At 34.0% G+C, this 25,914-nt stretch overlaps 2 protein-coding genes and 1 long non-coding RNA gene across 3 annotated transcripts; 1 reads left to right on the forward strand and 2 right to left on the reverse strand.

Annotated features, from left to right (window-relative positions):
• Positions 1 to 2,793: 2,793 nt before the first annotated feature.
• On the reverse strand, positions 2,794 to 7,702 carry LOC126975357 (60S ribosomal protein L18a). The gene is made up of 4 exons (XM_050823210.1): positions 7,539 to 7,702; positions 6,891 to 7,067; positions 6,492 to 6,671; positions 2,794 to 2,996 (listed from the first exon to the last, which is right to left on the reverse strand). Exons 1-4 carry the CDS (start codon positions 7,554 to 7,556, stop codon positions 2,838 to 2,840), a joined length of 534 nt encoding a protein of 177 aa, XP_050679167.1. The 5' UTR covers positions 7,557 to 7,702; the 3' UTR covers positions 2,794 to 2,837.
• Positions 7,703 to 10,409: 2,707 nt separating this feature from the next.
• On the forward strand, positions 10,410 to 19,777 carry LOC126975344 (aarF domain-containing kinase 1). The gene is made up of 6 exons (XM_050823190.1): positions 10,410 to 11,210; positions 11,877 to 12,287; positions 14,877 to 15,050; positions 17,238 to 17,438; positions 17,930 to 18,136; positions 19,294 to 19,777. Exons 1-6 carry the CDS (start codon positions 10,770 to 10,772, stop codon positions 19,408 to 19,410), a joined length of 1,551 nt encoding a protein of 516 aa, XP_050679147.1. The 5' UTR covers positions 10,410 to 10,769; the 3' UTR covers positions 19,411 to 19,777.
• A 1,841-nt stretch (positions 19,778 to 21,618) lies between these two features.
• Positions 21,619 to 22,426, reverse strand: LOC126975362 (uncharacterized). Its single transcript, XR_007731697.1, has 2 exons — positions 22,148 to 22,426; positions 21,619 to 21,773 (listed from the first exon to the last, which is right to left on the reverse strand). It is a non-coding gene; the product is annotated as an uncharacterized LOC126975362 (long non-coding RNA).
• Positions 22,427 to 25,914: the final 3,488 nt, after the last annotated feature.

Below are 25,914 nucleotides of genomic sequence, written 5' to 3' on the forward strand. Positions count from 1 at the left end.
CTACTCAACCGATTAGCGTGTAGACTGTAGACAAATTGTAAGTAGAAATATTTAGTCAGTAATGCATGATATGGAGCTATAATTGTGAGAAGCTTCGTCATACTCGCTTAACAAACTTACATTAGTTTTTTTTCTTCCGATCTTTAACGTGTCTTTCACCCACCCCCTGGAAGCTTTTCTTTTGCGTGCGCAATTTTTCACAACAATCGACGAGCGATTTGTAATAAGAAAGACTAGATAAGAGTGTTACTCGCTCTAATCTAGTCTAACTTGTGGATATTAAAAGGCATAAAGGCATTTATTTTCTCAAAATTGATTCCTTTAGAATTCTTTTTGATGTCATTTCTTATACTACTAGATACTACTACCGCTTCTGAAACAAATGGCGCTCTGAGGGAGAAGAAGCGGCGCAAGAAACTCTCCCAGCATTCTTTTTGCTCTTTTCAATAAAAATATACAATATTGTACAGTCATTTCTATCGCTATAAAATAATCACAATCTAGTCCCAGGCTGTCCGATCATTTAGATATTCAGCAGTGGAGTAATAGGATTTACGACAGAGCCATTTTTTTATAAAACATTTAAATTTATTTATAGATAATGCCTGAACAGTGGCTGGGACTTTATTGTAGAAGTGTATACATTTACCCTTAAAGCTATTATGTATCTTATGAAGCCTACTAGAATTAGTTACCAGCAATCCCTTATTTCTAGTGTTATAATAATGAAAATCACTATTAAGAGCAAAAAGGTGACGATTTTTGTGAACATATATTAAATTTTCATATATGTACTGACAATGAACAGTCATAATATTTATTTCTTTAAATTTTTCTTTGAGAGACTGTCTATAACCAAGCTGATATATAGCACGAACAGCTCTCTTTTGCAGTGCAAAACACTATATCAATGTCAGCAGCAAGACCCCATAGTAATATACCGTACGTCATGATGATGTGAAAATAACTAAAGTACACTAATCGAGCGGTCGCAACATTCGTGTACTCTCTAGTTTTTCTAACTGCATATGCCGCAGAGCTGAGTCCATCTGCTAGATGGGTAATATGTGGACCCCACTGAAGCTTTTTATCTAACGTGATACCCAAGAAGACCGTAGTGCCCACAAGTTCCAATCTCTGGTCATTTATAAGTACATTGGTTTGTACCTCCGCTGTGTTTGGTGTAATGAACCGTAAACACTTTGTTTTTTTACTGTTTAAGTGCAGATTATTCGTCTCAAACCAACGCACTATCAATGAGAGTGCATTGCTTACCTCGTCATCAATATCCGCACGTCGCTTCACTTTAAAAATAAGTGAAGTATCATCAGCAAACAATACAATCTCATGGCTATTATTTACCACAAACGGTAGATCGTTAATATATATAAGAAACAAGAAAGGACCGAGAATAGAACCCTGTGGAACACCTATTTCCACAGGTTTACCCGAAGACCGTTTGCCATTTACATCGACTATCTGAACTCTTTCGCTTAAATATGATTTTAACAGATTTAGGGCTCTATTTTTCACTCCATAATGCTTTAGTTTTAGGAGTAAAGTTTCATGGTGGACGCAGTCAAATGCTTTTGACAAATCACAAAAAATGCCCAATGCATCCTGTGACTCTTCCCAGGCGTCAAAGATGTGCTCAATGAGTCTAGACCCGCATTAATTGTTGATAAGCCCCTAGTGAAACCAAAATGATTTTTGTTCATTAATTTACAAAAATGCATTTGTAGCTGTTGAAGCAAAAGTTTTTCAAAAATTTTACTAAAAACAGGCAGCACTGAAATAGGTCTGAATCTGAGCTGCCCGATTTAAACAAAGGTATAACTTTGCTGTATTTCATGAGGTCAGGGAACACACCCTCATCTATGCATTCATTAAATATTATTGCTAATTCAGGTGCTATAATGTCAAGTATGTATTTTACAATATTAGTCGAATGGCCCCATAGGTCTTTTGTATTTTTTAGGTTAATTAATTTGAAGATTTTTATTATATCGCTACCTGTAACATACTTGAATTTCAAATCAGTGGAAGATACTGGTACGTGTAATTTAAGCATATCATATGCTGTTTTTGGCGAAGAGTTAAGGTCTTTGGTCGTGACAATCGGGATTTCGGAGAAGTATTTATCAAATTCATTTGCAATTTCTATTTCCGAATTTATAACGCGATTATTAATATTTAAACAGATAGAGGTGTTACGGCAATTCGATCTACCAGTTTCATTGTTAATTACACTCCAAGTCGCTTTTACTTTATTATTACTGTTTTTAATTTTAACTGCAATGAAACGTGTTTTCGCTTCATGACAAACTACTTTAAAGAGCTTGGAGTATTTTTTTACATATATTTTAAATTCTTCACTATTATTGTAATGTTTCTCATAATAAAGGTCATATAAGCGTTTACGACTTTTGTGGATACCCATTGTTGCCCAATCATTAAAACTATGTTTGTTGTTTACTGTCACCGTTACTGGAGTAAAAATCCTGTCAAATTCCTCACAGAAGGAATTGAAGACTAAGTTATAGTGAAAATTAGCAGTTTCACCACAGTGTAAAAATGGTATCGTATTTACCAAATTATTTCTAAACCTCTCAAGACGGCTACCCGTAACTGGTATAATCGTCACCTTTTTTGGTCTGACATTGTCCAATCTTGTATTTACTTTTATAAGTTGCCCACTATGGTCGGACTGAAGATTAAATTAAAGCAGGATCCAATCCTGCCTTCAAATAGCAAATTCGTTTGTAAATATTTCGTGAATAAATAAAAAGACAATTTTCCAAGTCACATGGATTTATATTATAAGATATATTGATAAATTACAAGAAATATGTGTTGGGCCTCTTGTACGCGAATTTGTTTAGTTTCTTGTAATGGTGTACACGTTTTGGTAGCGGGAACTTGATGGAACTATTGTGGAATTGTTTCACCTGAGGTCTTCGGCATGCCGACGCCTTGATTACTTCCACTTTGATTATCTGTAATCAAATATTTACAAGTTAATTAGACCATAAAATCATGGTTGCCAAGCTCAGACGCATAAAATAATATGACTAGTTCACTAATTGTTTTGATATATAAGCAGCTTTATATATAATAAAACAGGCTTTAAAAACTAGAAAAGTGTTATTTAAACAGCATTAATACGATGAAATCAATTCAACGAATTATTTATCATATGTATAACCTCCGAAAAAAACGAAAAATACAATACAGTCTTGAAATAACCATTTACAATCTTGAAAGAACCATTTTTTTTTGGGATTTTATGACCTGGTAACTAAGACCTTTAAGTCACTTGAAAGAACCAATATATATGAAAATCAAAGAGGATATAAATACTACGTTATAAGACGTGAGACCGCCTAAGCCGCACCCAATATGTTAAAATTTATATTAAGTTTAGTATGAAACGTGCAGTCGTTTGACATAAGTTTGAAATAGTAGTAATTACAGTATGTTGATAGGCGGCGAAGTATAATCCGGCTAAGTTTGAAAGCGAACAGTTACATACAACGTGTTAGATTTCGGCTATCTTCGTTTTTTATAAGATTATAGCCGTCATCTGTCAATTTATTAATGACTGCACGTCTCATACAATCGAGTGAATCGCTTTTTTCTTAAAGAGTTGCGCTCGAATTTTACATTTCCATCAGCCGAGCCACAGCTTGAGGCACCTATTTTGCCGCCACATTTCCAAGATGGCGGCTAAAGATGCACTCGTCAGTAATTATTAGTATTCATATAGAAATATTGTTCTAATTTAGGAAGAAATTTGAAGAATTATATTTGAAACAAAAGTTACGTTTTAATATACATTGTGTCGTTATTTATTTTAATATATATTTATGTCTTAATTTGGAACCTGTTGATCTTAAAAATAGCAATCAACGCAATTGAAAAAAGAATTAGAAAAAATTTAGTCCAAGAGCGAGATTTTACCTCGGAAAAATGGATATAAATATGGCATCGAGAACCTTGTCGCGTAATTAAAAAGATGACTTAGGAAATAATATGTTTATCTTGTACATATTTCGAAAATGTGGACACATCCGTCCACATTTTCCGAAAGAGCCGCATTGTTGCTTTGCTGCACTGCACTGGAAATTTAAATGTAAACAAGCCGACGGTGTCCCGACTTGATAAGAAACTTTGTGGAGTAAGTTTCTATCAAATGATGGCAGAACTCCGGTAACGTCTCGTGCCGACAGGATTATTATTATTCGGTTGAGGACATACAATAATGCGACGTCTCTACGCAACGCCGAGTGATAATTTCTTGGTTCCAGTGATCTCGACCAGAGAGCGATACTCCATATGTGGCCGGACCTGCACTTTGTAGAGCGCAATTTCGTTTTGCCTTCCAAATATATGAGATCGCGGAAACTGCCATAGTTCCAGATTTCGAGACATTATTCCGATACTAGGCGAGGCATTACTACGAGTGTTATCAAAGAGTGGTTACACGACAAATGGGGTGTTTTTAGTGGTTAACACGGAAACTTAAGACTTGTGGGGTTTAAATTGGACAAGGTTCATTTTACTCTATTCCCCGACCTTATCAAGAGAGGACTCGATAGAAAACACAATGTTCTTTTGATCAGTTTCTTCCGACGCTGGTTGACGATTTCCCGAGAGCGATCTGCATGGCCCCTGCTGTATATGGCTACTCCAGTACTATCATCTGCATAGCAATGCATGTTGGAGGCGTCCAGCATATTATCATTGATATACTGAAGGAACAGTGTATGAGAAGGTTTGTGTTCACAGGCCTTGTTGCTTTCAAGTAATGACCATCGCCTATGGGACTCTCTCTTGGGGCCCAAACCATGGAAGTTTTGAGAGAAGCGTACTATTTGCCAGGCCCTTTCCCTTGCCTTAGGTACACCAGATTGCCCACCAATGACCATGGCGAAAGGTGTAAAGTCGGTCATTTATCAACTGGTGACCCTCTAGGTATACAAAGGGCTGGCAGCTTATAATGCTTCCATCATTTTGGAGAGCAGGGATATAATAGAAATAGACTTGTAGTGAGCCGGATCTGGATTGATGAACAAGAGCTAATTCCCATGAGTCCCGGGACTAAGCCTTTTGAATATATGAGTGCTAGAATAAATGTGTTAGCATTACTCAGGGAAACATGCAAGATAGGAGAAATGCCATTTAGTCCAATGCCTACAGACTTATTTACATTCAAGGAAAACAAAGCTTGCCAAACATATACCAATTTCAGTCTCCAGGATTTTCTAGAAAATCTGTTTAACAACTGAGAGTATATTATATTCCAGAACCCAAATTGGGACATTAATGGGTAAATACCTGTGGTGAGCAGCTGTTTGCAGCTAGTTAGGGTTGACAAGTCAGTGGCCATCCTCGAATAAGGATTGTATCAAATAATAAGAAATGTTTTATATTTATACCCCCTAATTTATAATAGTCTGCTAACTTAAAGCATTGTTAATTCGCACTCTGTCTGCTTATATTGACCTAAGTCAGAATGAGAAAAAACACTCCTTAGCGGCTGTTTAAAATTAGCGGACCATTATGAATAAGGGGGATACTCTGAGTTCACAAAGTATTTTTTTTACAAAATTGTCAAAATTCTAGATCTAATTCCTAAACAGATGTCTAAGAATCATTATGGATTACTACTATATGAAATGGATAATGTCTTGTGTTTTTATGTCATAACTTGCTCCTAGTAATTTTTAATTTCTTCTCTACAAGTAAAACTTGAAAATAAGTACTAAATCAACCTTATTTATAATCTGATTTAAAGTACTATTTTAAAATTATATTATTATCTATATATTATCTTAATTTAAAATCTTGATCTTATTACAAATTACTGAGTGACTTTTCTAAAAAGAAAAGTTACTCTACTTAATATATGAGACATGTTTGGTTCATAAGACAGCTTAACAAGGAGAAGTTAACTTTTATTGGGCTAAGAAATATAATCTCAGAAACTGTATAAAATTCAAAGAAATTATTAAAAAATGTAAAAACTGGTAAATGACTATGTAAAGGATATACCTAGGGAATGATGACCACCCATGCTATTTAATAAATAAAATGTTTCTTGAGCCAATTCTTTTATGTGAGGAAAGTTCTATTTTATCAATGTGATTAGAAATTCTAACTTTTAACAAAAATATTTCTTTTACTGTCCTATTTAAAAGCATGGGTTGTCTTGCTAGTTTCCAAATACTGGTGATAAACATACTACAGTTTAAATGTACGTAAAAAATTTACAAAAAATAATTCTAAAGGATGGTGACTTTATAACATTACAAAAAGACATAAACATGGTTCCTTGACAGGTTTTAGATGAGTTTATGTCGATTTATTTTGTTTTGATGGTAAAGCTCACTTGTCTTCCTGTTCCATAACAGGAAGACAAATGTGTGTGCTGTTTACATAGACAATGATTATTACTAATAAGTATGGTTAGGTAGTTTGCAAATTTTCACCTGTATGGAGTGAGCTCTTGCTCTGTGGCGAGCACCCATGTCTCTATAACACTGTGTAACAGCTCCACCAACGGACAAGTCACGGTATTCCCGGTACATGTTATGGACACCTGAACGTGACTCATACCGCAGCCAGATACCAAAGTTCTTAATTTTAATTGGACTTTTCTCTGGGATTTCCTGAAATTACATATGTATGTGAAAATTTAGCTGTAAATATAATATTAGATGATCCTTTAGAACCAGTGGATAATAGTATCTTAGAAAAAAACCGAACAGAAAACAAATACAAAAATTTAAATATAAGTATAGTTATTTATAAATACATTCTTCAACTTATCATTTTAGCTGTTGTTCTTAAATTTAAAAGATCATGAAAAATACAAAATTGCTACAAACCCTTATGGAAACAATCTCTCCAGTTGTTTTCTTGAACTTCTTTAACTGCCTCAAAAAGTACCAAAATCGGGACTTAGCAACAATGTAATCTGGAGAGAATATTCTCATCTTGTAAAGCGGCGGTTTCGGCTCATTGTCGGATGGCAACTTGCGCCCAATAACCTCGAATTCCTTCAACTGAAATATGTGTAAAATTATTTTAAATTTTTTCGTAACACCTCACCATGAACTATTAATCTGTCAATAATGCCTATGACTGTATAGTCACAATATTAATAACAATATCCTAAGATATATTGAAATATATGCAAACAATATCTTACAATGCAACATGATATAACCTATAAATGCACTCACTTCACGAAAAACGGAGGCACCTTAAGTGGGAATAAAATTTTAACAAGCATAATACTGAAAAACGTTTTAAAGCGCTTGTTGATTTGTAAATGAAATACATGAATGTACTAAATAATGAAGAATAGGAAAAGCGGCAACGTGTACGACACATTTATACCAACAAAAACTTTCAACGAAGTAATAAAAATTAAAAGTAATAATTAGTATGGAATTTAATTGTTATTTACAGATACTATTTGAATCCCTTTAATCATCCATTTTAGGAATATTTTCACTTTTTAACAAACTTACCTCGCCTTTGGCCTTCATTTTCGTAGAATTTATCTAAAGAGAGATGTCAAAGGAAAAGGAAACATAGGCGTCTATTTCCAGCAATGTTGCCGCTTTAAAAAATTGCAAGCTTACAATCACAAAAACGACCACAGAGTCACGACATAAATAAATAATAAAAAAGACGTGTGGCACTCGGACACTGCCGCGGTAAAGCTGTTGCATAGCATTTTTAATCAACTTATGCTGCTACAATTATTTATTTATTTTATTTATGCGGTATTTTTTTTTAATAAAATTAATTTAAAAAAAAAGCAAATGGGAAGTGAGTAAAATTTAACTTGCAAGATTTGATTACAGACAGACAACGGGACAGGTGAAACTAAATAGAAATGCTTGTATAATTATAATAGAAAATAAAAAAACGTGATAAAAAAATAAAGAAATTAAATAAAAATCCAGACATACCCCAGGCTTGGACCTAAGACCTACTGCACAAAAATCATACGTGATAACCGCTGTTCCACGGCAACTGATTTAATTTCTGAGGTTACTTTCGTTACGGAATTTCTGGATTCGGTCTCCACGCTCAAGGCCCGCGATAGAAGCTATAATAGCTTAATAGAACAATTTTAAGTAGTGGCACTAAACTTGGGATTCAAATACTTACGTAGCCAAAAAAGGTGATAAATATAAGAAATATTAAAGAAACATGCTGTTGGGATAAGTAAATGTAGCTCTTGATCCATGAGCCCTCTGACTGTCTCCAGAATTCACAAAAACCTGCCGATACATTTTGACGTGAACGGGGAAAGAAAACATTAATTTAACGTGAAATTGGCTTAAATATGGTGTGTCTTCCACGGAAGACACTTTCTAATTGAATTTTTTTTTATGGAAGTACAGGCCATACGAGCGTACGGGTGTCATGGCATTAAGTAATCACCGCCATCCACATACTCTTGCAACACCGGAGTACAATGTCGTATTGTCCTGGAAACAATGCACAAGGCAGCGCATTCCACAGCTTTGTAGTATGTGGAAGAAAGTTCTATGAAAACCACACTGTGGAAATCCAGATGGTGAGGGTAATATCATAATTTGTCGCGTGTCATGCGAAGGTGGAATTCGGCGACAGGAATCAGGTGAAACAGCTCCTCGGAACACTCCCGTCATAAATACAGCAGCGGACACACAATGAAGCGACGTCCTTACGCAACGCCAAGTGTTCCAGCCGTTCACAGAGCACTGGGTCCCCAACAATTCGCGCTACTCTGTATTGCACGCGGTCAAATGGATTGAACTGATTCTTGGGTGCGCCAGACCAGATATGACAGCAATACTCCATATTTGGCCGAACCTGCGCTTTGTAAGGCGCTAGAATATGGGCCAGCTTGAAGTATTGCCGTGCTCTAATTATGATGCCCAGTTTGGCAATCACTCGAGGGAAGGGTATTGTTGTCAAATAGCGGTGATACGACAAATGGGGTTTTTTTAGTGAAGTGGTTTAAATTAGGTTAAAGTGGGCAAGGTTCAATTTACCCCATTCCGCGGCCTTCATATACCTATGTATAATGGATGTATGATGTACATTTATTATATATATAGGATATATTTTATTTATTTATATATCTGTCTCAAAGTTTACTAGCATTAAGTTTTACTTGAATGGCGCGTAAAGATAACACGCACATACTTTTTTTGATATAGGTCGCTTCGATCCCTTTTTCCGTTTTTTATACGAGAATAGGGCAGCGTTTTATATTATATTATGCCATATCATATCATTTTGACCTGCCAGCCATGGTGACTATACAAAAAAATTACGTTTCCCTTATTCTCATTATATATTTCATAATTTGTCCATTTTATTAATAGTTTTTAGACAGCTCACGCTCATGAAGTTTCGAATTGCATAAGTTAAAATTTCAAATAATATTGTACTTGATAGACGGGTATCGCCCCCTTAGTGATGTGCCACACCTAACGATTACTACGATTGTGCTACAGATTACACATAATCGGTAGAAATAAATGCTTATATTATGTAAATAGGTTGCCATATGTTATCAATCAGTTTAATCAGTTTATGGTTATTAATCAGTAAGACAACAAAACTTTAAATTTGAAACCAATTAATTCAAATATTAACATTATATAAAGTTATGTCCTTTCAACAAGTCATGTACTTTCGGCACTTTCACGATCATGCTGCTTTAAGCACCCTCAAAAGTTAAACCGAGGAATCAAACTATTCAACTCGAGGTTTATCAAATCCGAGAGAACACTCAATGCGACCATTTCTTAAAATAAGCGATATCGATTATTACGTCTTATAAGATGACCTGTATAGCCGAGTGGTTAGCGTTCCTACCTACTAAGCTAGAGGTCCCGGGTTCGAAACCCGGTAGGTGCAAGCATTTATATGATGAATATGGATGTTTGTTTCCGAGTCATGGATGTTTAAATGTATTTATGTATGTTTATATGAATTTATGTATGTTTAAGTAAGTATATTGTATTAAATATATCATTGTCTTGTAACCCATAACACAGGCTATATATGCTTAACTTGGGGCAAGATAATTTGTGTAAAAAGTGCGTCAATATTATATTATTATATTATAAGATACCACTATAACTTGTCAGACGTCGAGCTGTCAAAAAATCATTAATGAAGATATGTGATAATATTAAATAAGTAAGTCTTCAAAGTAATATTATATTTTTATGATACCACAGATATCAAGATACCAAGCCTTTGCGCGCTCTTCAGCTACGGAACCCTATAATGAGTGTTAATGTCATTCGATTGTCAAAAGTCAAAATACTGTTGACAGTTGACACTTTACTCTTGACTTTGAGTTTGTTGTTACTCAGAGCATACATAGAGTATCTTTGTAAAATGTAATTGTTGTAATATTCATTTGATCGACTGATCGTTTTATCTAAGTTTTATTTGGAGTGTGGAGCAAGGCACAACAGTTTTAGCTACTTGCCAACTAATTAACAATGCCTATACATTGTTGTTATGCATGTCACGTAAATCTCGTAAGTCGTAACTCTGACCACAGCTCGTAATTGAATGAAATTCAACACTACAGTTTAGTATATCTATTTGCGTTTCTACACTCATGGAAAATATTGTGCAATAAAATATTTACATATTTTTGTACAAACTACTATTTCGAAGTGTAACACATATCAGAAGTCTATTATGAGAAATAAACTACATATTTACAGTGTTTTAAAATGTTTGTAAGAAATGTGTCACGAGTTGCTAAGTATGGTTTGTATGGTAGTGTCGTTATAGCTGGAGGGTCTTTCGCTGCAGTAAAGTATAATAAAATTGAATATGATGGTATTGCAATCGTCAGATTTACAAGGACAGCTTACACTGCCCTCCAGATTGGTAGGACATACAGTAATATGCTTTACAGTAAAGAATGGGACACAACTTCTGCAGAATATACTCAGGTGAAAAGTGAAGCTCATCAAATAGCTGCTGAAAAGCTTCTAGAATTATGTAAAGTTAACAAAGGAGTATATATCAAAGTTGGACAGCATGTTGGTGCACTGCAATATTTGTTACCTAATGAATATGTGAAAACATTAAGCATTTTACACAAGGATGCTCCAAGAAATAATGTTGAAGAGCTGTATGAAGTGATTAAAGATGATTTAAAAAAAGATGTAAGTATTTCAATATGGTTACAGTTATTAAAATTCTGATAATGCTAATCAAATAACTTTGCATAATTAAACAAACGAGCCCTGCCTGTGATTGTTTTGAAGAAAATTGCAATTTAAAAGTAAAACATGTGTAATGTGTGTATTGTCTCAAGTCTTTATTATAACATGTAAGGCATTGACTAGGTATTTGATGTTTGAGTATTTTTGTTGAAAATGTAAATTTTGATTTAAAAAAGTGGCAATAAGTTTCTAGCCACTTCTTCTCATTAGAATTAAATTGATAAAAAAATTAAAAAATAATTTTTTGGCATTCATATGTGGCATTTCTGCGACCTACATGAATAAAGTGATTTTGATTTGATTAATAAGTAGTATTAGAAAACTAACATAAGTTGAACCATTGGCTATATGTTTCCATTATTACATTCTTAAAACTCTTATGTGATTCATGTAGATTTACTATTACACCATCTGGTGGCTACAATGTGTAGACATAATGGTGATGCACACTTCTCTAAGCTTATATTTATTAAGATAGAACTATTAAAACACCTAAATGTTTAAATTCATTTTTGGTAGTAGATTATTATTTGAATCCCAATATATTTTAGATAATAAACTGCTAAAATTTGTGATAATATATATATATGCTTTAATAAATTTCAGCCAAAAGAGTTATTTGTTGAATTTGATCCAGAGCCCTTGGGTACTGCATCACTGGCACAAGTACACAGAGCAACACTCAAAGATGGTACAGAAGTTGCTGTTAAAGTACAGCACAGTTTTGTTAGGAATAATACTACAATTGACTTGAGATGGATGGAATTTATAATAAATGTTATGTCAAGAGTTTTTCCCGATTTCCAAATGCAATGGCTTGTGGAGGAAACTAAGAAGAATATTGCTTTGGAGTTGAATTTTATACAAGAGGGTAAAAATGCTGAGAGAGTTTCAGAATTGTTTAAGAATTACTCTTGGCTGAAAGTACCAAAAATCTTTTGGGAGTATAGCACAGAGAGAGTACTTGTTATGGAATATGTAACTGGTGGGCAAGTTAATGATATAAAATATATTGATGTAAGTTTTATTTCTATTTACAAAAATGTAATGCATCACAACTACCACAAAATTTTAATCTTAAGTTGTGTTCAAACTCTAACTCTTTTACAAAGTATTTATAAGGGAAATCTATACTAATATTATAAAGCTGCAGTGTTTGTTTGTTTGTTTGTTGGGTAGTCCATTTATCGAGGAAGGCTATAGGCTATGTTTTTTTTTCAAAATTAGGGATCCGTAATAAAATTGCTATTTTGTAACACAAGGTGTAAAACCGAAAACCTATTTTTGCGTGCGCTGCAAAAACGATTGACAATAGAACAAAATGATGTACAGGCTATAATATAGGCAATATTTTATTACTTATAAAACTATCGCGTGAATTATACTATATATGGCAAAACAACGTTTGCCGGGTCAGATAGTTTTTTAATATTTGATTATAGTTAGGCATACAGGTTACATATTGCACTGTCTCTCAGTTGGTTCCACATCAGAGCTGTCACAAAGTAAAGACTAGGTATTAATGTATTCACATGCTATTTTCTGCAGCTCAATTTTTAAAATTTCTTCAAATGTTCAATTCCCTCATTAAATTCTGTGAGTAGGTAAATTTCACACACAACCTTTGAACCAAATCTTTTTTTACCAAAATCTTACTCAGGTTATTTATTTCAATTAATTTGGGGAAGAGTTAGTTTCAACCTCAAAATATTCTATTACATATCTTGGTATTATTATAAGCTCTTTTTAATTTTCTACGATTAAGTCTGTTATTAATTTACAAAATAATTGTTGTTTCCTGATGTCATGACATCACATAAGCCCCCAATGGAGGTCATTTTATCTTTGAACACTGATAAGTAGAGACCGGATTATATGCTACAAAAAATGCCCAAAATATGCATGCAAATAGCTAAAATATGCACGAAAATCCATAAAAAGGGCCAAAATATGCATACAATTAAAAACAAGAAAAAAAAAATGTCATATTTTTATTTATTTTATAGAGGCTTGTACTGACAATCGTATTTGTGAAAAAAACTATTACAAGATACACCTACTTAGGTAACAATAAAATTTACCTTTAAAAATATGTACTACTAAGTACTGTTCTAAATGTTCTGTAGACAAATTGTGTCTATGATTGCTTAATAAATTTTTGTAAGCGGAAAAGGAGCGTTCTACGTCTACTGAGGTTACGGGGCAGAATTTAAATTTGGGTGCAATGTTTGGGTTTACTATGAAAAGCATCGAACAATGAGCAAGATCGAGCGTAAAAATGCATATTTTTTTTTTCTAAAATATGCAACTACCACTGAAAAGTTACTAAATATGCAAAAGCATATGCAATAAGCATTTGCATATAATCCGGTCTCTACTGATAAGATTCAGTTTAATGAGGTTTATTTTTTTATGTGAACATCAAATCACTAAAATTACTTCTTGTAAGTGAATTCATAGCTACATTCCTGTATTAAAGTGCTGGTCTGAGTGAAATCAAGACAATGGTTATGGGTATATCTATGATGCTCTTTATTATGCATTAGGTGTTTTTATATGAAACTAGTTGATCCAGCAAACATCGTATTGCCATATAACATATTAAAAAAAATCAATTAAGATTTTGATGCAACCGATTCTCCGACTTACCTAATATATCGTACTACACTTATTGTATTCAATTGCCATCTTGCACCCCTATATCGGTTTGGTGAATGGAATAGAATAATATAAAAATCGTGATACAAAAATAGTTGTAGATCGCAGAAGGGCGAAAATTTAAATTTGTATGTATTTTTCAATACTGAATGATAATAAAATAAAAAAAAATTTGGGGTGGACTGCCCTTAACGTTTATTAAGATGAAAAATAGATAGTAGCCGATTCTCAGACCTATTGAATATGCATATCAAATTTGATAAAAATCAGTACAGCCGTTTCGGAGGAGTAAGGGAACTAACATTGTGGCACAAGAATTTTATATATAAGATAACAGTATTCCTTTAACCTCCTGTCTGCTGCTGTTGTTGGTGATGACAATGACGATGTTCAAAAGCTAGCGCACATGACATTAAAGATGTTAAGTAAAGTCACGTGAATAGTTTTTGGAATTTGCAACTCTTTTGTAATCTTTGTATGAGGATGATAAATATTACTTTATATTGATGAATATTTCTGCCACAAAATAGGTGCAAGTGCGGTGACAGGCAATTGTGGCACTGTAACTTAAATTAACCTGTAGGGTGTTTAAAGGGTGGGAGAGACCTGGATTGGTTAAACTGAAATCCTAGATGCAACAATTTTATCTGTAACCAATCGTTATTATTAGAAAAAATAGTCAACTAGTTAATATTATATTTATTGTGACATACAAGAGATCTCCGTGATGACAATCATATCAAATTAATACTATGGCAACTTATTTTGTGTTGCATTCCTATTCGCTACATAATATTTGTTTTGTTATAGGCTCATAATGTCATACAACATCTTGTAGACCATCTTCCGTCTCTGCACTTATAACACTCTTACTAATATGATTATGTTATAGCCATAAAATCACATTGAATTGAATTCTATTGTATGTTTTGTATATTATATTTTTAGAAGCATAATATCAGTAGGAGTGATGTATGTACCAAGTTGGGTGATCTGTACTCTCATATGATATTTGTAACCGGTTTTGTACACAGTGATCCACATCCAGGAAATATCCTCTTAAGAAAAGATCCTAATGATAAAGAAGTTACTATCTACCTCTTGGACCATGGTTTGTATGCTGTAAGTTCAATATTAGTAATTATTTGATAACATTAAGTACTGAAACATTCCTTGCTTTTTATCTATAATAGTGGTCTTTAAATTTAATAATATTTACCTGTGTGAGGCTGCTTTGCACAGGATGCCAGCTAGATTATTGGTACTACAACAGCGCCTATTTCTGCATTGAAGCAATAAATGTGTATGCATTATTGTGTTGGGTTTGAAAGGTGCCGTAGCTAGTGAAATTACTGGGCAAATGAGACAAAATTTTATATTTCAATGTGAAAAGCGCAATTGTAGTGCCTCTCAGAATTTTTGGGTTTTTCAAGAATCCTGAGTTGCACTGCATTGTATTGAGCAGGGCGTTTTAATTACCATCAGCTGAACATCCTGCTCGTCTCATCCCTTATTGTCATAAATAAATATAAAATGCATATATCTACATTTATATTATTTTATTTAACTTAATTATACCAAGTCCAACCTATGGAATCCAAATAAAAATAAAACTAATAATTCATTGTCATAATATTACTTAGTCTTCTTATGTTAGATTTTTAGCTAACCTGACATTTTTCAACTTTTAACAACAATTCAGTTATAAATACATAGATTTTAATACATTAAAAATGTTCATCAAAAGAATACTGGTAGATGAGTTAACTTGGATTGTAAATTCTTAGATAGACATATTTTCTCATTTCAGACCTAAAGAGTGAATTTCTGCAGCTTTCTAGTTTAATCTTAACCATGCCAACATTGCCATTACATTGTAATTTATTCAAAGAAATTGTTTCTTGTTTACAAAAATTATGTACCTAATACAGTACATATCATATTTATATTTTTGGTAACCTATTGTTGATGTTTGAAATTTACTGTTATTTGACAAAAAAATATATATTAGCTTTGACCTTCAAATCGTGTTAGGCTGATTGGAAAGTTTAGGTGCAAATTGGTGTAGTTGAAAGTAAATTTGTTTATTTTGTACGATGTTCAATAGGAGGCATGACCTGAAGATATTCTATTTATCATTTTATTGTAGTTATCATTTCACATGTAACTTTTTTATGGAATAGGTTATAGGACAAACGTTTGACATTATGATAAGTGATCACCAACACCTATGGTCTCTTGAAACTCCCAGTTATCTATAGAGAACAGAGTGGTAAAGAAAACAGGAATGTTGTGACTGTCTAGCACTAACGGCTGTTCTCAATATTCAGCCGATCTCCGGTTGTGGCCTTCTTGAGATAAAAATCGTAACTATCATTGACTTTTCTGACCCAATAAACTTATCGACGGTAACTCACCTTATCCGTACACGCTGTCTGCCAATGGGAGGACGTATAGCTTACCAGCCATAGAAGATTGTATGAAAATTGCAATTCACGCGTCCCAATATAAGGCGATAAGAATGACTTATCGGGGATATTAGGACAGCTTCAGATTATTGACAGCTAATTACTGACAGTAGAAGGTAGTAATTTATCTCTATCTGTAGACAGTATATTGGGAACGTCCGTAAGTGGGTATTGGTCCGTCGGTCATTTTCAAGACACTTTAAAAGCTAATAATGAGTCAGAAACTTGTATGTATATTGATAGCATTATCGATAAATATATCAAACAACACATCATCTGTTTAAAACCATAAAGGATAATCGATTTGTTATTTTTAAAGTGATATCGATCACTTCAGGGATTAATTTTAAAAATTAAATTTCTAATAAAAAATTATGAACGATGCGGGGCTCGAACCCGCAACCTCTCGGGTTTCATTCAACTGAGCCAACAGTTCGAGTGACGCATCATTCGTAAATCTTAGTATGTCTCGTTCAACTCTCAGGTTGTGGCTCCACCACTTAATCTTTGTATCATTTAGTATTTTTTTTACTTATTTGTTCAATTTATCTACACTAGCCACTTATGTTAATTAAATTTTTATTAACATTACTATTTCCTCACGAAACAGCCATTATTTAATGTGGTGTATAAACTTGTGTGTTAAATACCTTAAATATATATTATGTAATGTCACAAGTCATCGATCGCCCCGATCACTATGACGATTATAGACTATGATCGGTGCCCTCCACACGTTCGTGCTCGCGTGTAATCTTACGTTTAATCGCCGATTGTGAAGGGGCGCCATTAGATTATTGATAAATTATATTAGGTATACTAACTATAATTTCTTTTACAGCAACTCACAGAACAATTCCGTTTCAATTATTCAAAACTATGGCTTTCAATAATCGCAAGAGACAAATCTAAAATGAAGTTTTATGCAGAGAGCCTTGGAATATCTGGTGACCTTTATGGGCTGTTTGCATGTATGGTAACAGGACGACCCTGGTTCGTAATAGAGAAAGGTATAGACAAGACGAAGCGATCAAGTGCGGAGGTAATTATTTCATTACTACATAAATATCTAATTTTAAATATTGAATTAAGCAATACGTTTTAAATTCAGTGTTCAATGTTTAATTTAAATTTTTGTTCTATTAAAATATATTTAATAATAAAATTATGAATAAGTAACGTGAATGGTTATAGCTAATGTTAAAACTTGTTTAATAAGTCGTGAGTATATTAACTTTTCCTGCATTTAGTTTACGTTTTAGTTTTATATTTCTTTGTAGCAGAAATAAATTGATTATAATTTAATATATTTACGTAATAAAACAAAGTTTAATGGGTTTTGAAATGAAAATGAAATGAAATGTATCTTTATTGCACGCCACAAAAAAATAAATATAGAAAAATCGAAGAAGAAGCAATAGGCGGCCTTATCGCTTGAGAGCGATTTCTTCCAGGCAACCTGTACAGAAATAGTTAGTTGATAATTTGTGATTTGTTAATGTATTTAATTTATTTTATGCGTTGTATTTTCAGAAAGATGAATTTCAAAATTTTCTTCCAAACTTTTTACACTCTGTCACTCAATGTCTGGAGCATGTGGACCGACAAGCACTTCTTGTGTTGAAGACCAATGACCTCATACGGAGTATAGAACACGCATTAGGTATGCAAGATAAAATGTGTGGCTTTATGATCATGAGCAAATGTTGCACTGAAATTGTGCACAAAGTTGATTATAAGGTGTGTATTAGCATTATTTTTATAGTATGAGAGGTTCAGTTATGCTCAGAGTATTAGTGCCTTTTGCTATAAAGTAAGTCTTGACTTACCTGTACCTATTTAAGGCTAGGGACCGAGCCAACAGCCTTGAGCACACAAGTGAAGCAAGGTTACCTCTCTCGCACAAGATTGTCATTGTTCTAATTCATAATTAAAAGCATTTTTAATTTATTACAAACATAATATAATTTTCTTTATCTATCCCATGCTTTAAATTCTCTAATAAAGTTTCTTAAACAGTTAGCTTATTGCCAACATTAAAACACCCAATGTTCTTATAACCATTACATCATCCAAATGAGTGTTGTAATGTTGTAGGTACTGAATTTCATAACAACACTCCTATTTTTTTTTTCAATACCTTCATGCTCAAAGAGTTTTAACAGACGGACACATTCTTATTGCTCGATGCGTGGTATCTGTATGAATTTCAAAATAAGAACATTTTCGTTTACGCGCGTTCACACTACCAGAACGTCGCGCGCCGTAAAAAAAAGTAGGTTATTCGATTCCCCGCCATTTTTCTTCGATATTTTTATTGTTTTGTTTACAAAAAATGAGCGATTCATTTTAAACGCTGCAAAAGAACATAATATTCAAGTGAATTTTAATTATTGCACTACACAAAATGTAAATTACTACTAAAATAAATAATTATTTCATTAATACTTAGTTTATTAGTATTTAATCAGTAATGGATAATATTAGGTTACTACTAGGACTGGTGTTTTAATGTTAGCAGTAAGCTGACTGTTTCAGAATCTTTTAGAGGATTCATATTCTGGGTGTAGATAAAGTCTTGTATGAAACTCTTGATAATTAGTTATTAAAACACTCATGTGATACTATTGTCACACTCGGCTTCGCCTCGTGAGATAAATCCATATCCGTGTTTTAATACTCCTTATTACACAACAGTTGCATAAATAACTATTTCATATCTATCTCATGTTTAATAGTATTAGTAAACAGTAAATAATTTTTCATACAATTTTTTATCTATATTGAATTACTAACATAGCAAAAATGGAATACATTCAGAACCATCTAGTCATTTTCTTTCCCACAAAAATATACCTTTTTCTTTACTCTTTCTCATGTTTCTTTATTGTTTCCAGAATGAGAAATCAATGCTTAGAAGACAGTTGCTAAGCATAAAGTATGCATGGACACTCTTTGTATTATATGTATATGGAATATATTTAAGTATACGCCAAGAAGTCGCTATCAGCTAGATCAAAGATTAATTTAGTTAAATTATTTTGTGAGAGAATATTTTTATACATTTTCAGTGATATTCTTGTAATAATTATTGTTTGTAGCCATTCCATGTATTTATATTCCATGTAGTTCGCTTTAACCATGTAACTTATTTATTTAAAATGTAATTCAGCTGTGTATATCTGTCAGTCACACCAAAAATGGCTTACCTCATATTTTTTATTATAGAAATGTGTTTGTAACTATTGTATAAGTTTGATGTCTAGTTCCTTATGATTTGATTGTAAATAGCGTTATGAAGAAGCGTCGCAAATATTAGGAGGCTATATTAAGCTTTTATATAAATATTTATCAACAGTTAAATAAAACATGTTTACAATTTTTGAAAGAATTTTACTTGTAATTTCCACATTGCCTTACTTCATAATAATTATCGACATTATTAACCTACTCTAGCAAGAAAAAATGCGATTACCGAATGTTCTAGATCCTTTTCTTCTATTTTTTGTTGAAAATCAAAATTATATTTATTTCTTTAAACAGATTCTGTAGTCAGTCTCGTCTTCCAAGACCGGTATAGGGAACTGCTCTTTTTTGTAAAATGAGATTGTTATCAATATGGCCGCCATACCCCAGAGCAGAGTGTTGTAAGATATAAGAATGCCGTGATATAATGTGTGGCAGTTCTACATGACCCTGGCGTATAAGTACACCAACTCCGGCTCCATGACTCCAGTTTATTCCGGCAATCATATTCATATTTTGTGGTCCCATGACTCATCGAAGTGAGCCTTTGTCCATTCGATCTCTGAAAAAGGTGGTAACTAGTTCATAACCGATTAACTACAGATCTATTGCTATACCCTCTCTGTCCTCTTAAAATAGAGAGTTTGTCTATGATTAGTACAGACTAATATACGAATGACAGATACGCGGCGGCCATTGACAGCAAGGCTTGGCAAGGCTCTGTATATAACGAAGGTCGAATACTGCGAAGTCCGCTCTCAGAACTTCTATCATGCACCTTTCAACTTGCCGAGAATTCTTTATGTGGATCAACTTCCTCACTAGGCGCAATATAATATTGTGAACACTGGATTTCCCCAAGCAATTGTGCTTTCTCCTTCACTATTCCTTCTGCATATCAATGTCATGTTGGATGCCTGCAACATGCTTTGCCGTGCCGTTGATAGAGCCAGGAATCAAGTCTCTAGAGAAATCGTTGACCAGTGCCGTGAGGAACTTGTATTTTTATTTAGTCTTGGGCAGGCCGCCGAATGGAATAAAATGAATATTATTCACTTTAATTCATTAAAGAGCCAAGTTTGTCCGTTAACTACAAAAATCCCCTATTGTCGTTAGTATGAATAGGTGAATCGGTTTTTGACCTTAATGCCTCGCCTAGTATCGGAATGGGTCCCGAAACCTCGAGTATTGGACATAGATAATAATACTTCAAACAGGCTCAAATTCTTGCGCTATTTATGGCGTAAGTCCTTCAGATATTATGGAGCACTGCTCTTATAACTGGTCTGATGTAGGTACCCCAGTATCAGCTCGAACCTTAATTGAAGTTGTGCAGTGCAAAGCAAATGTCGGGGATATAGCAGGTACTCTGCGAACTGATCTTCGCCGCCGAATGCCACCTTCGTACTGCACGCTATAAATATCATCTGGATGTGTGATGGTCCTGTATTTTTCAAGGAAATTTCTTCCATGTACAACGCAACTATAGAATGAATTTACTTGCACCTTATTTCCGAAATAGTAAACCATGGAATAACAAAAAATCATCTCATTCCTGTTTTTTTTTATGGAATAGGAGGACAAACGAGCGTACGGGTCACCTGGTGTTAAGTGATCACCGCCGCCCACATTCTCTTGCAACACCAGAGGAATCACAAGAGCGTTGCCGGCCTTTAAGGTAGGTGTACGCGCACCGGTAAACACCGCACAAGGAAGCTCATTCCACAGCGTTGTAGTACGAGGAAGAAAGCTCCTTGAAATCCGCACTGTGGAGGACCGCCACACATCCAGATGGTGGGGATGATATAGTAACTTGTGGCGTGTCGTGCGAAGGTGGAATTCGGCAGCAGGAATTAGGTTCATGCGCGGTTCTGTGCCCTCCCCAGAATACGAAGGGCAGCCCGAGCGAGAGTGCTCGGGGAGGGATTCTCCGGCTCTGGTAGAGCCGGTACCCTCCTAATAAATAATAACAAGGGTCCATTGATTGAAAATATATTTTACGTAAATATAAATTATTAATTCAATTTGACTGCTTGAAGCACATAAAACGCCATGCTATAGTTGATCCATTTCCATTTGTTTGACCAAGGGTTATACATACTTCCGCGTACTCGTTCTACCTTGCAATTATCTAAAAAAAGGAATCTTTAAAATTATGTTTCTAAAAGTAATTTGCACACATTTTGAAAAGCCCTTATTTTACAATTGAGTCAGACTGTTTTTCGATTTTGTTAAAAATGTGGGAAAAATGAGCTATAATCAGATGTTTTTTTGCCATAAATTTGGAATGGGATCTGTGCGATTTCAATAAATAACATATATATATGCGTAGACTCTAAATAATCAGTCTCTTTGGTTGTCTTTGCCATGTTTTAGGCGAGTTGCATTTTCGTGTGAAGTCAATAGATTCATAGCCAATTAATTTGTATGTCCGACATTTTTCGGGCTCGGCCAAAATTCTGTCTGCTTCCTAACCTATCTATAATAATATCAACTTGTACTCACAGCGTTCTAAAATGTGTGTCAATGCTTCTGGTGTTATAAACTTATCGTATTCATGTAAGCCCTTTGGTAGTATTTTCAAAATATCTTCCTGAAGTATTATGAGGTGAAGTTTTGCAAGTAAAGTTTTACTTGGTGCCGTTGTGACTATTTTGCCGCCGGGTTTAAGAGCGTTCATACAACTCTTAATAAACAATTCCTGATCTAGCACGTGTTCTATGACCTCTGACGAAACCACGACATCGTAATGATTAGGATGTTGCAATGAGTGATCCTGAAATGGTAACCAGATCTTGTTATAGGGAAATTAGTGATGGGACGAAGAAACCCTCTTGATGCAATGGGGTATTAGTTGACCATTGCGGTGGTAGAAAGCACAAAACACTCAGCAAGCAGTTCGGGTAGGTACAAGCAACTATAAAACATGTCAACATCAAAATTAACAACATGCAACAGAGGTCTCGATGGCAGGATCATTTAGCTACTACAACTAGAGAATGATGCATGTATCAGCACCTCCTTCGACCATAATTAAGGGAAAGAAAGGACGCCGCCACGTTGTGTGTTAATCTAGCTTATAATAATGTGTGTGGCTTTTATTGAGATACATTTAGCCGATTTTGCATGATTGAATTCACAAACATCCGACTTTCACATTTGTAATAATAAGAACGCACGAGAAGAACTACGTCTTTAAAACGACATTAACTGAGTCCTTTCTTAGATTTACCCCCTTATTCATAATGGTCCGCTAACTTTAAACATACAAATTATTTAAGTTTTCTTTAGTGTTAATTCCGCCAATATTTGTCTTTAAAACAATTCGACACGTGTTTCGCCTCTACACGAGGCATCCTCAGGACGTGTTGTCTCGCCAAAATCTGGCACGAGACTGAATCAAATGAGCCGGAAGCCGCTCTTTTATACCCTCGCCCCATGAAATGACGCGCTGTGATTGGTCGGCTGTTGTGACGTATTACCCCCGGAAGAGACACGTAACAAAGGTGATGGGACTAAATTTGTTTGTTCATTCAACAATGTAAACATATTGTTATTTTTGTGTTTTATTATTTCTAATTGCTCTAACACATTTAAGCGAAATCCTTTTTCACATGTATGCAAAATATTAAAATTATTATTGTTTCCGAGTGAGTGACCTGTATCAATTAAATGTTTCGCGAAGTTTGATTTTTCGGGATGATTATTCGTAAATGCGGCAATATGTTCCTTTAATCTAATTTCGAAATTTCGACCTGTTTGACCTATATATACCCCGTTACAAGTGTCACAACTTAGTTTATAAACGCCGGATTTTTCGGAATTATTTAATCGATCTTTGCCATTACATATTCGACTGACATTGTGATTCGTTCGGAAGGACACATTAATATTGTTTTTCCTAAATATTTTAGCTATTTTATCCGATATTGGACCAATATATGTCAAACTACCCACATATTTAGTATTTGATTGTGGTGGGACGGGATAAAGTTCTGAATTAATTAAACGTTTTTGTTTATTTTTAATTAATTTGTTCACTAACTGTTTTGTATAGCCGTTGGAAACCGCGATTTGGTATATTGTATTAAGTTCTTTCGCGAAGCTGTCACGGGACAGTGGGACTGACATTAATCTGTGAACATAGCAGCGGAAGGCCGCTAGTTTGTGTTGTACGGGGTGGCAAGATGACGCGGGAATAGCAATATCTGTATATGACGGCTTTCTATAGATTTTGAATTCTAATTTATTATTTACTCTTGTTAATGTTAAATCCAAAAAATTTAGAGATTGGTTTGATTCGAATTCCAATTTAAACTTTATTTTTGGGTGGATCTTATTAATTTTATTAATGAATAGATTGATTTGACGTTCGGTGCCTGTCCAGCAAATTATTATGTCGTCAACGTATCGGTAATAAAACAGGATATGTGGGTCTCTCACCACGTAATTACACTCAAAATTATCCATAAATATTTCAGCCATAATTGGACTTAATGGTGATCCCATTGCTAATCCTTCCTTTTGGCGATAGAATTGATTTTTAAATTTAAAATAATTTTGTTTCATACATAACCTAGTAAGATTGATGATGTCATCCTTTTCACCGGGATGTATCCTCTGTTTTTCAAAGAGATCATCAAGGATAATTAAAGTTTGTTCAGATTTGATCAGATCAGTTTGTCTAGATTTGATAAATAAAGTAAAAAATACCAACCTTCCACCAAATGCCAAATTATTGTCTCTCGATGTAGATAGTTTATTTACCAATGTTCCATATGAACAAACTTTAATTATCCTTGATGATCTCTTTGAAAAACAGAGGATACATCCCGGTGAAAAGGATGACATCATCAATCTTACTAGGTTATGTATGAAACAAAATTATTTTAAATTTAAAAATCAATTCTATCGCCAAAAGGAAGGATTAGCAATGGGAACACCATTAAGTCCAATTATGGCTGAAATATTTATGGATAATTTTGAGTGTAATTACGTGGTGAGAGACCCACATATCCTGTTTTATTACCGATACGTTGACGACATAATAATTTGCTGGACAGGCACCGAACGTCAAATCAATCTATTCATTAATAAAATTAATAAGATCCACCCAAAAATAAAGTTTAAATTGGAATTCGAATCAAACCAATCTCTAAATTTTTTGGATTTAACATTAACAAGAGTAAATAATAAATTAGAATTCAAAATCTATAGAAAGCCGTCATATACAGATATTGCTATTCCCGCGTCATCTTGCCACCCCGTACAACATAAACTAGCGGCCTTCCGCTGCTATGTTCACAGATTAATGTCAGTCCCACTGTCCCGTGACAGCTTCGCGAAAGAACTTAATACAATATACCAAATCGCGGTTTCCAACGGCTATACAAAACAGTTAGTGAACAAATTAATTAAAAATAAACAAAAACGTTTAATTAATTCAGAACTTTATCCCGTCCCACCACAATCAAATACTAAATATGTGGGTAGTTTGACATATATTGGTCCAATATCGGATAAAATAGCTAAAATATTTAGGAAAAACAATATTAATGTGTCCTTCCGAACGAATCACAATGTCAGTCGAATATGTAATGGCAAAGATCGATTAAATAATTCCGAAAAATCCGGCGTTTATAAACTAAGTTGTGACACTTGTAACGGGGTATATATAGGTCAAACAGGTCGAAATTTCGAAATTAGATTAAAGGAACATATTGCCGCATTTACGAATAATCATCCCGAAAAATCAAACTTCGCGAAACATTTAATTGATACAGGTCACTCACTCGGAAACAATAATAATTTTAATATTTTGCATACATGTGAAAAAGGATTTCGCTTAAATGTGTTAGAGCAATTAGAAATAATAAAACACAAAAATAACAATATGTTTACATTGTTGAATGAACAAACAAATTTAGTCCCATCACCTTTGTTACGTGTCTCTTCCGGGGGTAATACGTCACAACAGCCGACCAATCACAGCGCGTCATTTCATGGGGCGAGGGTATAAAAGAGCGGCTTCCGGCTCATTTGATTCAGTCTCGTGCCAGATTTTGGCGAGACAACACGTCCTGAGGATGCCTCGTGTAGAGGCGAAACACGTGTCGAATTGTTTTAAAGACAAATATTGGCGGAATTAACACTAAAGAAAACTTAAATAATTTGTATAATTATGGATTTCCGCAAAGTAACGCCTTATTCAATAAATAAACTTTAAACAGCCGCTTAGGAGTGTTTTTTCTCATTCTGACTTAGGTCAATAG

The sequence above is a fragment of the Leptidea sinapis genome, chromosome 35, assembly GCF_905404315.1.
Source record: "Leptidea sinapis chromosome 35, ilLepSina1.1, whole genome shotgun sequence".
Taxonomy (NCBI): Eukaryota; Metazoa; Arthropoda; class Insecta; order Lepidoptera; family Pieridae; genus Leptidea; species Leptidea sinapis.